Below are 15,850 nucleotides of genomic sequence, written 5' to 3' on the forward strand. Positions count from 1 at the left end.
AGCCAATGCCTACCTTACTGGATATAAATGTAACGCAGCTGCAGATCCCCTTCCTATTAAGTGGTGCCATCCGGGTAGTTATTCATGCTGTGAATTCACATTTATACTTAAATCAAGATAACTCAGTTTCTTTATCTCAAAATGAAGAGAATTCCCACCTTATGGAATTGTTTTCAGTGAGTATAGACAAGACTCAGACATAGAAGACACAGATCTGAACGCTCTATCGCCTTTCTCTGAAGCCCCATTGGACTTGAGAAAGATCTCAAGTGTTGTCTAAAACACAGTACTTCTTAATATCCTTTGATAAGGCAGAATTGACACTCTTTGTTTTGTGGCCTCTTTAGAGAAGTATTCTATTCTTAAACAAGACTGTAATACAGGAGTGTGGCAAAAATAATTTATATTGCATGTAAAAGTCACTGGCCTCTGTCTACTGTTGTGAAATTAGAAGTTGGATAACTAGGCTTTGTTTTTTAATTGGGATGAAGATGTTTAGTTCATTGCTAGAAAATAAAATACTGGTAGTTTTTCTAATCTATTGTATACATTTTAAGTCACTACAAAAAACATATAGATTTTTGGGGGCTTAAAATTCTTCAACAGGAGGAAGTATAAAAAGTACAATAGACAGGTAGAAATTGATTTTTAAAAGGCTTTCGTGAGAACTGCTTCTGTTGTGGTTTTGTTTTTACTTATTTAGTGTACTCTGTCTGTCTGTCTCTGTCTCTGTCTCTCTCTCTCTCTCTCTCACACACACACACACACACACATGCACACGCACACGCACACGAATGTGTGTGCAGATCAGAGGACAGTTTGCATCAGTCTGTTCTCTTGTTAGAGTTGGTCATGGGGATAGGACTCCATTCATCAGGCTCAACAGGGCCTGCCCTGCCTCTTTTTGTTTATTTTTCTGCCTAGAGATTTATTAACTTTAGTCATCTTTGAAAGAATGACTTATGTTCTGCTGAGTTTTCTCTTGTTTTATGGTTTCAGTTATGCTCACTTCTGCTTTTCCTTTTTCCCCTTACTCTTGCTTTGGGTTTACTTTGCTCTTATTTAAGGTAACATTCTCTCCTTTTTGATACAAGGAGTAATGTTATAGATTTCTCTCAAAGTCCATTTTACCTCTACCTGGTAAAGTTTGATATGTTATCATCTCATTTTCATTCAATTAGAAACGTTTAATTTCCTTTATGACTTCCTATTTGATCATCAATTATATTAAAAACTGTGATGTTTATGGAGAAACTGAGCTCATGCTTCCATTAGAAGCTTCACCCTTACTGATTAGCATTCACAGTCCTAGAAGGTACTATATACAAATAATCATCAGTATTAGCCAGCTATGAACTCTGAGAGCAACAATAGCAACCTGCCTATAAGATATACGCACTGGTACAATAGTGGACAAATGTTATGGGAGTAACTAATCCACTTTTTATTAATTTAGGGCCTACTCCATGAGATGCAGTCTATACCTGGAACTGTTAACTAGTCCAAGAACAGACACAGAACTAACTAACTGCTAACAAGAACTAGATAAGTAATGGTCCCTAGAAAAAAAACTTACCACTATTATTCTACTAAATGAATATAGCAATTAAATGACTCCTAACAATATATTTATATTCCTATAAATCAGTGAGTCCCTCATCTCTCATCAGAGAATCTTCTTACAGCAAATGGCAATCAACAGACCCACAATTGAAGAATCTTTGAAACATTCAGCCCTAATGGGATGTCTCCATCAATCTCACCATCCCCTCTGTCAAGGGTCAGGGATGTATCTGAAAAGGAGGTTGAAAAGTTATAATAGCCAGAGTTGGCTCATGACTCCAAGTGTCTTCCAGATACTAAATGGCTGATTCACATATGAACAGAAACCGTGACAATATGCACAGAGAAGGGGAAGTGAACCCAAAACCCTTCCCCTAACCAAGAAGCTATTTACAGTTGGCCCCTGCTGAGACGGAAAATAAGTTTTCTTCAATGGAATAACCCTGGATATGGCAAGCACACATCGAGACAGGCTTCATGCCCAGAAGTAGTTGACCAACCCAAAACACACTCTCGGTTATTTGTTGTTGGTTTGGTTTGGTTTGGGGTTTGATGGGGTTTTTAAGACAGCTAAAAAACATTTAGGTGGATAGAGAAGGGAGAAGCGGGAGGCCAATGCAATATGGAATATAATATATTTATTTACCAGAGAAAGAACTTACATAAAAGCTGGGGGGCAGAAGCGTGGCAGACTTCCAGAGAAAGAGAGCTTCATTTTCTCTTTCACTTCCTCTTATCCTCACCTGTGCTAAATTTTCCTATCCCCGCCCTTATGGGTGTGAAGGGTTTTGTGGGCTCACCCCTACAGAAGGGGAAAGATATGATCAAAATGTATGAAAAACATTTTATTATAAAGATTCAAATTTGAGTTGGGTATGGTGGCCTTTAATCCCAGTACTTGGGAGGCAGAGGCAGGCCAGAGCATAGGCAGAAGCAGACAGATTTCTATAAGTTAGAGGCCAGTTTTGTCTACTTAGTGAGTTCCAGGACAGCCAGGGCTATGAAGAAAAACCCTGCCTCAATCCCACTTCAGTTTTTTAATGCAATATTACTTTCTGAATATTGGAAAGGTTGGAGATTTTCTTCTACTATTGCTTTCTGTTTTCAGTGTGCTGTTAGCACATTTCATATGCTTTGAATTTTTTAATGTTTGGTTTTGGCTCAAATATAATCTATCAAGACAAACGTTGCATATCCACTTGAAAAGAAGTTATGTTCTTAGGCCAAGGAAATGGCTCTGTGCTTAAAAAAAATATCTGATGCTCAAGCCTGACAACCCAACTTCCCATACCTAGGACCTACATGAAAAGCTGAATATTGTAGCTTGTATCTGCAATCCCAGCACTACTGTGGCAACATGGGAGGCAGAAAGAGATGACTACACCAGGAATCTGCAGATCAGCTATGGAGCTGCAGCACACACCAAAGCATTAGCCTTGGGCAGCAGATCAGTACCCATCCCGAGTATACACACGGACTTTGGACTCCCATAGAACAATGTGAGGTGCACTCTCACCCTGAACTCTTGGGGAAGGGTCTAGGCCCTGCCCTATATGAAATGACAGACTATGCACACCCCCATGGAGGGCCTCACCCTCCCTGGGGAAATGAGGGGATAATGGGGGAGGGGGTTGGGAGAAGGGCACGGGAGGAGGGGAGGGAAAGGGAGAGGGCCCTGGAGCTGACTTGTGAAGCAACCTTGTTTCTTATCTAAATTTAAACTGAAAAATAAATAAATAAATTAATTAAATAATATTTCCAAAAAAAAAAAGAAAAAAGAAAAACAGCCAGAGACCCTCAGAATGAAAATGGAAGACAAGAACCAACTCCTAAAAGTTGTTCTGTAACCATCAGCACACACACACACATATGCACACACACATGCATGCGCAGGGTTTGTGTTCCATGAATAGCTGGCAGAAGTTTGTAAACATCAATAAGTCAACCCATGTTGGAAAGCCTTCTTTCTACTTTTATTCAGATCTTTGTCAGTTTTCTTTTGTTCTTAATTATTGTACAATATTGTCTTTATATACAAGTGTGGATGTCTTCTTCCTTCATTATTATATATGACTTGAATCTCTGTTTTTAATAAGCTTGACCTAATTATTGCCCTCAATTCCTGACCATAAGTCTATTATACTGGATACTGGTACAGCTGTGGCAGCTTTTTCCTAATTACAAATTCCTTGATGTTTTCTATTTTAATATATCAATTATCAATGCTTTTAATATTCAAGTGGGTTTTTTTTGTCAAAGTATAGTTAAGTCTTCCTATATAGTGATCTGTCTTCTAGCTGGTATGTTTATACCACTTATTATTTAACATAATTGGTATCATTCAATTGAAATCTATCTTGATAGAATTTTCTGTTTCCTGTGTTCTTTCTTTTCATTTACTTCTGCCTACTTTTAAAAACTGAGCACATTTTATCCCAGTTTATATGCAGTATTCATTATTTGTTTGTGCTATTGATGAATGATCTTTGGTAGGTGCCTCCTGTTTCACAGAATTTCATCAGTAAAGAATACATTCCACTTTTAACCAAATTCTAAGCTTGGGTGTCTGAACTGCTTGAAATTCTACTGAACATCTCAAGTGGGATCATTTCAAACCTTCTTTTCCGTGGTTGCTATCAAGACTCCTATCTTTACCACTCAGCAACTTGATTACATGTATCTAGACTTAGGTTTCTTTGAGTTGATTTTGTTGGACTCTGTTGATCATCTTATGACTTGATGTCTGTTGTCATATTGTGGAACTTTCTGGTTAGCTACCATCCTCCAGATACGTTTTGTGCACCACACTTACTCTCCTCTTCTTCTGGGTTACAATGACACCATGTCAATGCTTTCAGTTTTGCCCCCCAGCCCACCCTGCTGTCAAGATGCTTGAAGCTGTGTATATACTTTTGTTTCTGTGTCTGTTTTAATTTTTGTTATTTGGTTTTCCATTCATTTTGTCTGGGACTGGGACTGTAGACTTCTTTAGACCATATTTCTATTGACATATGCAGATAATTGACTCTTTCCTTGATCATTTCAATCTGCTAACAGACCTACTCAGTATCTTGGAGGTTTTATCATTATGTTTCATCTTTTTCAAATAACTATTATATTATTCGATTCTGCATATTCAATTCTGCAATTTTCATCTTGTCATTCTTCTTATAAAACTCATGGAACTGTGTATGTGCAAGGGTAGGTTCTGCTATGCTAAATCATCCCTCAATAAACTTTATGCTTTTAAAGCTATTTCTGTGCTATCTCTATGGGAAGAGACACTGTTCCTTCCTCAAGACACTGAGAATTTGAGTAAAATGAAAATGATTGAGTTTAATATTTAGATGTATTTTTCAGTATTAAAATTTTTATGGACAAAGTTTTCTTTTGTTTGATTTTAAACCAGTCAAATGGCTTAATTTTTGAATACTACTGACTAATCCTTGGTCATATGAGGATCTAGAATAATTCAACAAAGAATTTGACTGTGACCTCTCAGGTGCAGTCAAGTGATTTTTAGATGCTCATAGACAATACAGCAATGTGAGATGTTTGTTTATCTCTTATGGAATTAAAACCACAGGATTCATTCCTGAATTTGTGGAAAAACTGTTATTATAATATAAATGACTTATAAAAGTGGGATCTCATACATCTTTGAACTTTTTGTAGTGGAATGAATTCAGTTGAATTGGATTTTATGACCTCCTCATTAAAACAAAGGGTTTAAAATAAGAACCCTGAGGTATGTTGTTGTTTTAAACTACTTTTCTTCCAGATTTCCTTCTTGTTGCTTTACTTTATTTTCTCCACCCCATGTAACAGCTTGACTGAGATGATGGGTAGATTGCCCTCTGAAAAACTATAGTGTATGATGGTTATAAACATGAACTCCATCATACACAGTTCTTCCTCTTAGTAGTCTAGGAACATCAAATTGAAGACCCACCTTCCTATCACTGACCCTTTTCAGCTTTTAGGAAATGAGGAGTCTCAGAAGATTTACAATAAAGACAAAATTGGTTGGATTCTTCTGATATTGCCTTTTTTGAGGGAAGGCTCTAACAACACAATTAATTCTTATTTTTCTTGTCTGCAGACTCCGTATATCATTTAAATGGATGGTTCGAGCTTTTTCTGGATACTTAGCTACAGATCAACTCTTGCTTTTGTGGGATAGAATCCTAGGATACAACTCTCTGGAAATTCTTGCTGGTAAGAGTAATGTTTGTTTGTGAAATCCATGCTGTTTCTACATGAAGTGCCCTTCCTGTCTAACACTCACTACCGTCATTAGAGACGGGACTTCATTCATCATTGAACATTTCATAGATTGAGCAGGCCTAGAAGACAGGTTCTGAAACTCTGCACTTTCGATTCATCCATCAAACTGCTCTGCACCAGTCTATTCCTAGTCTCTGTGAGGTATGTGCAGCAGATATACTTGCCTTCTGCTCTAACTCATGAGCTTCATAACATTCTGTCCCAGGCCACTTCTGTATATCTCAAAGCTCTTCTCCTCTGGACTGCAGTTTATCTTGGATTCCAAGCCTTTTCATTTTTGCTCGTAGTCTCTGGCTTCTACCCTGGTGCCCAAATTTCTTCTTTTAAGTATTCTCTCATGGGAAAAAAAGAGGCATTTCCTCCTTTACTAAAGGAAGCCACAGATCCAGCCATTGTTAATGATTGAGCAGTTTATACAGCAGATGTATACCAGTCATGCCGTAACATACCAGGTACATATTTCTTATTTGTTCAGCACCCCTAGTGCACTGATGACTCAGTTACTTAATCACCATGATTATTAGAAAATTCAAGTAACAAATAGGATATTTCTGCAACAACATACGGGGTACAGAAAAGCTGGCAATGTTTTGTTTGCTTCCTTCCTTTGCTATTAAAATAACCTCTCTGGGATATTATGGAAATAAGGCTTAGAAAAATAATGTGTCAAAAGTATTCTCTGGGTACCATATTAACATTTCCTTGAATGCCAGAGACCCATAGTATTTGGGTGACATTTGGAAAGGTGAAAGAAGAATAGCTATAAAGTACATAAAGATAAATGTCACCTCAGGTGCAGCCAAACTGTCATTGATTGATGTTTTAACAACTCGCAGTGTCCTTCTGTCATTTTTCTTAAAGCTCATATAAACTCTTTAGGGAAAAACAGTCTGCCCTCCTCATCTCAGGTAAAGGGCAGCGGCACATCATCAAGGAATGCAAGAATGCCCGAGAGTGTCCTCTAGCTTTTCAGACATTTCTGACCAACTGCCCCTAGCCTCTGTTCTGTACTTAAGTGCTAGGTAATCCTGCCCTTTCAGAGGACCCATTTCTTTATGGATATGGCTAACATGTGCCCTTCTAGGGCCTTTGAGATGGCTCAATGAGTAAAAATGCCTACTGACAACCTGAGTTAAATCTCCAAGACCCACATGGTAGAAGGAGAGAACCACTAGTTGACTTTGACACACATACCATGGCTTCCACATGTGCACTGTGGCACTCACACTCACCACATACATATGTGTACACATACAAAATAAATGTTAAAAGCATCCATTTTTTCTTTTTAAAGACTTATTATTGTGTGTGTGTGTGTGTGTGTCTGTGTGTGTGTATGTTTGCCATGTGTATGTAGTTACCCACAGACACCAGAAGAGGGCATTTGATCTCATGGAGGCTAGAATTGTAGGAAGTTAATGAGTCACCCTGCCTGGGTGCTAAGAACTGATGTCTGGTCATATGAAAGAGCAGCAAGTGCTCCTAACCATGGAGTCATCTCTACAGCTCCAAATATGCCCCAAGAAGTTTTCATGCTTTTTCTACTTTCTTTCTGCTATCTTTCCCTGGAGTCTCTATTCTCCAGACTAACCAGTCTGGTTTTCTGCTACCATTTCACAAATGTCTGGATTTTAGACTTCATCAAGTTAGTCTCATTTGGGTATACTGGAAACTCTGAAGATTGTACTCCTCAGCTTTTGCTGTCATTTCAAAGAAAATAGTGTGTGAGCTTAGGAGGAATCTCAGTGGGAGAAAGTGCTTTCTCAGAGAGGAGTTGAGTAGAGTGAACTTCGTCACCTGGAAAGTGGAAAAGTTTTAATGTGAAAGAGCTTTGACTTAGGGAACCTTCCAGAACTCTTCTGATTTAAGTTCTATGACTTTGTTCCTCATCACTGCCTTAGCTTAACGGAAAGGGAGAGAGAAGTGTGGAATATTGAATGTGCTCTATACCAGGTCCTCTGTTAGCTCAGTGCATCGATTAAAAATGGACTGGCACAGAGGCAGAAACTAATTTGTATAGTGCATCCATTCGCTTGTCTGGATGCTCTCAAAACTCGCAGAAGAATTTTAAAACATTGACAAATGAAACTGGAGTGTTGGGAGCTCTCAACCCTGGAATTCAGATAAAAGTCCATAATAATAGATCATTTCATGAAGAGATACACAGATTTCCATCAATATGTCATACAGTTTTGATGCAGATACTTAAGAACCACCTTTTTATACCAAATATGTTATTATAGAGTCTTAAGAAATCTTTTCATAAATATGTCTGTCTTTAACAATGACTTACAGACCACTAAAGAAGAGTTTCAGAGGTATCTTCATGTCATCATAGAGTTTATTAAGATTAAAGTAGTGAGAATAGTTGTAAAAATCCCAAAGTGAGCACAACAATTTCCACATTTCTATGCAGCATGATTTCAGTTAAGATTACTCCAAAGTATATAGGTCTCTCTCCATGGCAAGCAACCCTATTCTGTGCATAAGGGCTGAACAAACTCAACATGAAGCAAACGGAAAGGCACTTGAGTGATGTGACACCAAGATAAATAAAGGCTATGAGCACACATTTGGATGCCGCGTTCAATCAGTGGACTTCTCTACCTTAGACCAGCAGCTGACCACCGTCTCAGACTCTTTCCTGCTACAGCACAATATTTGGACATCCTGTCAAGCTTTCAGCCAACTGTTCAACTATATACAGGAATGAAAGTGGGAATCATATTTCTTAGCTTCCGAAGTGTTTCCACTGTCCAAAATAGGATTCCAGATAGTGGGAAGCTGTAAACATTGTTGGCCTACAGAAATGGACTTAATACTCTTGTAAGCATAATGTCTCATTGCTTTACATTACTTTTTTGTTCTTTTCAGTTAAAGAGAAACTCTTCTGATCCAGATCTCCCATATCCCTTGTTTCATGGTGAATAGTTGCAGCAGACTTATTTTAATTTAGTATCAGCTCTACTATTTCTCCCTGTATGATCAAAAACATGTCTGTCAACTCACCATGTCTCAGTTCCTACACTAGTAAATGTATTTGATCAGAGTACTTAATGCACAGAGCGTGGTATTAGCTGCCATGCTTTTTCCCATAGTAAAATCATTTACAAAGGTTTGTGTTGACTGCAGTGCACCCAGTAAGCAGTCTTCCAAATCATGTTTAATGTTCCATTACCATGTATCCCCCAACTTCAATGCTTTCAAGGAGAGGAGTGCACTGCCATGTCAGACCATGGGGAAAACTGTAGAGGGAGGCGTTTTCTCCAAGCAATTCCTTTTTCTCACCAGCGTTGCATGTCTAGTATATGGGTCCTCTGCTCCCCACGGCTCATCACTTGCATAGAGTTTCATGGTCATTCCTATATTGCTAACCAGTGCATGCTTGCCTGGCCCTTCTCGTGTGTGTTTAACAGAAGCAAAGAATCCCAATATTTTCTACTTAATGTCTGTTACTAAACTTCAAATGGCCTATACGTTTTCAAATTTGCAACTTACTTTTCTTGTAGCTAGCATTGTAAATATCAAGATTAGCCTCTCAACAGCCTTCTGCATAGAACTATTTGTGATACCAAGAAAGTCAATAATGAGTACATAAAGATATAAATATAACAAGATACTTATAAAATCACTTTTAAATGGTCTTGTGGTCATGTTTATATCAGGAAACCTCCCTCAAACACATGAGTTTTTAAAATGTAACTTCATGTAACTTTCTCAATTTCATGTACTAGAAATACCTGTGTCAAAAGGAACTGTGATTTCTAAGACCACCTTCAGAGTGCCATGCATTTCCACAGTTACAATGCTACTTGCAGGTGTGAGAGAAATCACTTATAAATGACTTTTTAGGACCACCCAGTTTTCCTTTTCCCACGCTAAGGGACTCACTCCGTGAAGTGGCCAGGCAGTGTTCTCTAGAATAGATGTCCTCTCCTTATGACTCCTGAGGGCAGAGGGCAGGGGAACAGCTGCCACGCTCCTTCGGCTTTCTGTGGTGGCTGCAGGTGGAGCATGCGTGTCTGGGCTGTTGCGGAGGCCAGCAGTTGAAATAGTGTTCATTCTTTTGCAGTGCTGGCAGCTGCCGTGTTTGCTTTCCGAGCGGTGAACCTGATGGAGGTGACATCACTGGCTGCAGCTGAAGTGAGGATAAGTTTCTCTGTGTGGGCTGGAAATAGTTGCCGAGAGGCCGCCAGGCCGTCACTCTAGTGTCTGGTGCACAGGACACACACTTGTTGTAGCTGAATTTTGTAACTCGGGTAAAACCTATAAATTCTGAGTTAAGTATTATTAAGTGCTCAAATTTCCCTAATCACTTGAAAACAACCTTCTTATGGAGGGTCATAAACAAGATTATTACAGGAAACCATTATCACCATTATGGGCAACCAAACACCTAGTAATTTTAATGGGAACCTATGGTACACTTTCTATGCCCATGTGTGACATACTGTGACATGTGTGACTAATTGAAAGAGTTAAATATTATGTGTTTGAGTTACACAAGCTTCGGACTCTATTTGGTGATGGATTCTTGATTTAAAGCCTGTTTTCTTCTTTCCTTCCTTTTTATGGCATCTCTGTTTATTTCTGTCCATTTCAAAAGCCAGCCATGATTCTTGCTGGTGCTTTGCCTTTCTTTTTTCCTGTTTGTGCCTTTTGCCCCCTTGACAATTACTTTCATATAAGCATCAGTGAATTTTGGTCAGTATCAGCCACTCTCATCACCCTTTCTCATCCCTCTCTCTCTCACTTGATGAACTCCTGTTTCCCATTAACCATGCTTCTTACTCCACTTTCCCTGACTGTGTATATGTGTGACCCCTGGGGATGAATTAGGGCTGCTTTCATGAGCTCCAGTGTAGGGGCTCAACTTACCAGCAGCTACACCACTGGAAAAAATGACCCCCTTCCTCCATCAGCCATTGACTCTCAAGAACTCCTCTGGGGCCATGAGGACCTTATGAATCTCTCCCCATGAGAGTGGAATTTTGACAGGCTTAAACTTCTGTAAGCCTCGTGAAGATAACCACAACTGTGTGAGTTCATGGGTGCAGTGACCATGTCTTGTCCATATGACACAAGCTCACAGCCCCCCCACCCCATCCTCTGCCTCTTACATTTTTCTGACCCTCTTCCACGATGTTTCTGAGCTTTACTGGAGAACCAAGCACTTGACAATCCCCTATTCTCAGCACTGTGACCAGTTATGAGTCTCTGCATTAATTGCTGCCCACTGCAAAGAGAAGCTTCTCTGATGGGAGGGTTCACTTAGCACTAATGTGTGGGGCAAGAGCCCATGGAGGGACTACTTGCTTAGTTCTGGCTTGGAGGTGAGTGCCATTTTTCTCAGTGGTATAACCACTGAGAAACTTTAAAGCTGCTTTCTTTTGATGATAGAGTATATACCTGAGATATGGTTCAGTTATCTCTCAGACAGATGTAAGTCCTGTCCTTCAAATAGCTGCCTACATGTTGTGTTTAAAGGGAAGAGGATGTTTATATGTCTTGCAACTGAATAAATATTAACTCCATCTCAACATGATTCCCCACAGTCAGTTACTCTCTACACTAGAGTAACGGGTCTAGGAGTCATAGTGGAGGGTTATTTATAGAAGCAAGCTGAAATGCTAGACCTTCTATAAACTCCCGCTGCCTTGTGTACGTGAAGAAAGTGTGAGGTCAGCTGATTTCCTTATGTGCATTTGAGATTTTTTTTTGCACAGGTTCAGAGATTCCAAGGAGGAAGTTGCATTGTAGCTCTGGGAGAGACTAAAGCCAGCTGAAGAACTTAGAGGGGATTATTGCCAAGCTTGCACTGAACAGGTGTTTATGTTGTGCCTTTGACAGACTTTGGTGTTAATAACTCTGTTTTTGGTTTTTTGTTCCAGGCAGTTCTGGCTGACCTTTCTACTTTAAAAGTTATGCCTCTTCTTCAAATTTTTCTGTTTGCTACTGTCACCTGATCTTCGAGGTCACTGACAACACATCTAGTTTTTCATTAGAAACTAATCATGAACTATGCAAACTCTGCATACAACCAAAATTAAACTTTGCATATAAGCCAATAAAGATCATGTTCCCTCCTCAGTTAAAGCTAAGAAGTCTTTCACTTTTTGAGACAATAGCCCTGCACACCAAATACTGCGCTTGCATGCTGATTGATGACTGTCAAGAGAAAAGCAGTTGACATCTCTTCTGCTGAACCAAGCATCCTACAGGCACAGACTCCTAACTTGTACCAGGCACGTACCATATATGCAATAAGAACTAAAGGCACTCTAATAAACTTCAAGAGGTAACACAGCTTCTTGTCAGTTTGTAAACTTCTCATAGATAATAGTTCCGTTTTATAAACTGCCCCTCACTAAAGCCAATGATGGGATAGGACATGAAAATGCTTGGAAATAATAATGTGTTTGAGTGGGATTTCAAATGTGCTTTGGTATTTTTTTAATCAATTTTTAATTTATGATGAATTTTCAGATCCCTTCCATCTTCTTTCTCCATTAAACATCTCTATCTGAAAAGTTATACAGATATCTCCGTCCCCTATTTTGTTGTTTGTTTGAGACAGTTTTATGTAACCCAGGCTCTTCTCAAACTCACTGTGTAGCAGAGGATGAATGAATTCCAGATCCTCCTGCCTCCATCTGCCAAGTGCTGGGATTACATGTGTGTTCCACCCCACCTGCCTCTATCTTATAATATTTTTTCTTCACTCTGGGGAAGTCAGAAGTGTACAGAGGGAACTCTTTGCACTCCCCACCCTTCCATCTTTTACATAGAAGCCTTGACACTGCTGAGGCCTGGTGCCAGACTCTGTTTCCTTGGAAGAATCCAAGGAGGAAGAATGAAAACCACATTGGCTTTGCTAAAGTTCGGTCCTTTCACATTGACTTCTGGAGCAGAACAGTTCATCAATTCTAGAACTGAAGCCATTGTTCACAGCATCAGATCTTGATTAGTGTTTATTATGAGCAAAAGGTTTGGTTTTATAGTGCTTTAATGCTATATCCATATATGAAATAATAGGATGTGAAAAAATATTGTCTTCTGATTTTAGACGAAAATTGAAGATGCTTATCACTCTAATAAAAAATAAATCAATAGATTGATACTCCCCTTATCTGAAATTTTATTAAGTCTTATCCAAATGTATCTTACAAGTGTATTATTTTCACAGCATATATTAGGAAAAGTATAAAATTCAACATAATACTTCAAGTGTGATGAAATTAGATATGAAGAATTTACTGAAAAATCTAAATTCTCTGATGCATCAGGTATTTGCTGTCTTAATGAAGATTTTATTCTGTCTTTGTGGGGAGTGAATGAGATAGGGTTTCTCTGTGAAACAGTCCTGGTTTTCCTGGAACTCTCCCTGTAGACCAGAGATCAAACTCACAGAGATCCACCTCCCTCTGCCTCCCTGGTGCTGGGATTAAAGGCGTACACCACCACCACCACCACCACCACCTAGTGATTGATTCTTAATAAATCCCCACATTATTGTTTTTGAAAGTGACACATTCATGTCATATGTTTGCCATTGTGCATGTCCAGATGCACCTCCATGGAAGGGACAATCAAGATTCCAGGGCTAGTGTCTCCTCTCTTTACTTCAGTGACAAAAAAATATTAGGAAGCGGTTGTGTTTTAGATGACTAGTAGATGTATGCAGACATGCCCATCTTTTTAAAGAAAAATATAAACTTACTAGAGACATTGTAGCTGTCTGATACATTAAATTATAGACTTCTGCTCTTACTGCAAGTTCCTGAATTATTAAATCTCTGTTATTGACAATTGAGAAGGAGACTGGACAGACGGTAACAAACATTATTTCTGTTGTGTTTGCCTTCAAGATTGTAAAGGGCCACATGAGAAAATACATTTGAATGATTTTTTAATGTGAAACATCAGTTAAATATGTTGAAATTAATTAAATATGGTTTTTTATGTGACAATTTAAGGTCAACTGCTAGACAGTAACGTGAAGAATGCCCAACTTCACTGGCATGTGTGTTGTATTTCATGACAGCTTGAGGCTATGTCTATTGAGAAATCAATCATTACATGATGGATGCTATCATTCAGTACAGTTAATTCTAGTCAGTAGCTCTCTGAATCTTAGTCCCAGACCAAAGCTGGTGGGCAACTTCCCACTCTGCCACTATGGCAAACCCCTATCAAGCTCCTCTTAGCTTCTGTAAGCACTGCAAAGAGAGCCATCAGGTCGTCTTCCCTCTCCACCCCTAACCGTTCCTCTTCCTGCTGCCTCACTTGGCTTCCAAGCATGGGCATTCTCCTGTGCCATCTCTGATTAACCACTGACACTCCCATTCTGCTTGGTTGGTGACCACAGGAGTCTGGTAGACTAATGGTGCAGTGCTAATGGTCATGGACACATAGTTAAGAAGCTTCACCAGCAAGATGTGTTTGTTTCTTGTGGACTCAGTTCACTAAGATGCACCATGGCTTTATGTCTGGAAGAGCCTGTCTGACCATCTTTGGATCAGAATGCTTTGATACTGCAGTTTCCTGGCTAACTGCAATGCACGACTTGACTGCCTAGTGCTTTTTGCTCAGCCTGAACTCTCCTCCCACTCCACAGGGAGCAGAGATACCAATAAGCTTGTACCTTCTCTCCCCTCTACTCCAAAGCTTAGCTTGATCCCCATACTTAATTTCTTCCTTCGTGTCTTAAGAGGTCTCTACTTCTATAGTTCTCTAAATGCTGATCAGTTTGGGTTATTTCTGTGCTTACACAGTTTGATTCCTTGTTGCTTAAAAGACCAAGTCCCCCAACTCATTAGCAAATCAGGAATAATTGCTCATAGCCTGGCCTTTACATTTGCTTGTCCCATGATGAGCCATTCCCATCAGCAAGTGCATGATGATCTTCAGCCAGTTCTGGCTGTTCTGATCATTTTATCTCTGTAAAAGGAACCCACTCAGAAAGATCTTCTGTTGCCAAGATATGCTGGATCCTACACATTAGAATTATTTCTGTCTTTTTCATCCACTCGTGTGGTGCTTCTAACAATGGGTATTCTTCAGGCAACTGTCATTAACTTCCTAGCTGTTCAAGTTACAAGAAGAGATTGTCTACATGTTTTTGCATCTCTTCAGTTACTCCAACATTGTTGGGATACATTTTTCTTAAACACAAGTATCTAGTCTCTCTTCTTCCACAAAGCCTCTGAGTTCTGCTTGCAGTTTGCCTCTTCCCTGTGTGTTTCAGGTGACACTGAGTCCTACCCCCAAGTTCTCTGGGTTGGCCAAGCTGTCGCACGTGGCATCCCACTGGCCATGGAATAGCTTTGGGATCAACCCAAAGTCTATGGCCAGTGAAAGCCAGTGACACTTGGTTAGGAGACTCTGGTTTAACCTTTCAGGGAAACTGAATGTGACAAAGAAAGACTATGATCCAGACTTGGTGTCCTGGTGTCCTATGAAGAGAGAGAAAAGCTGCTCATGGTCTTGTGGGTCCTCAGAACATCCCCCCCAGTAGGCTTCTGTTTGATCTTTTGTACATAAGCCCAAGGATTTTCTTTGCAAATTGAAGGGTCCTAACTTCTATGGTTACTTTCCATTGAGGTTTGAGATCCCACAGGGGTAGAAGCCCCATGCACACACTGTACAAACTGGTGTAGAGTTTCTAAACTTCCTTCAGTCAAGGCAACACTGTGGCCTTACAAGGATAAAGCCTGTGTTCCGTGCCTACCTGATATAACTAACCAGGGTCTTTGACCTTTGGCCTTTTGAACGCTTTCTCTTCTCTTCTTACCTAACTCAGGTGCTGAACCATCAGGAAGACTGCTCCTCATACCCTAAAGTAGCCCAAGTCATGCCAGTCTTAACTTGTCTTTCTTTTTGGCTTCATGGTAACTCCTCGAGGGCAGAAATGGTCTCATTTCAGCTTTACATCTTTAGAGCCTAACATCATCCTTACCCTCATTAAAGGCTTAACAAGTGTTTACAAGTGAGTAAGTGA

The 15,850-nt window shown here is 39.6% G+C and overlaps 1 protein-coding gene across 3 annotated transcripts in view; it reads left to right on the forward strand.

Annotated features, from left to right (window-relative positions):
* Tbc1d19 (TBC1 domain family member 19) overlaps positions 1-12,384 on the forward strand; it is a 109,843-nt gene extending 97,459 nt beyond the window's left edge. For all 3 annotated transcript variants that reach the window (XM_021226404.2, XM_005068763.4, XM_040747082.1), the window contains 3 exons: positions 5,666-5,781; positions 9,923-9,993; positions 11,742-12,384. In XM_021226404.2, the coding sequence (XP_021082063.1) occupies positions 5,666-5,781; positions 9,923-9,993; positions 11,742-11,816 (262 nt within the window). In that variant the 3' untranslated portion in view covers positions 11,817-12,384. The remainder of the gene's footprint in view (positions 1-5,665; positions 5,782-9,922; positions 9,994-11,741) is intronic.
* Positions 12,385-15,850: the final 3,466 nt, after the last annotated feature.

Source organism: Mesocricetus auratus, unplaced genomic scaffold, assembly GCF_017639785.1.
Source record: "Mesocricetus auratus isolate SY011 unplaced genomic scaffold, BCM_Maur_2.0 Super-Scaffold_100006, whole genome shotgun sequence".
Taxonomy (NCBI): domain Eukaryota; kingdom Metazoa; phylum Chordata; class Mammalia; order Rodentia; family Cricetidae; genus Mesocricetus; species Mesocricetus auratus.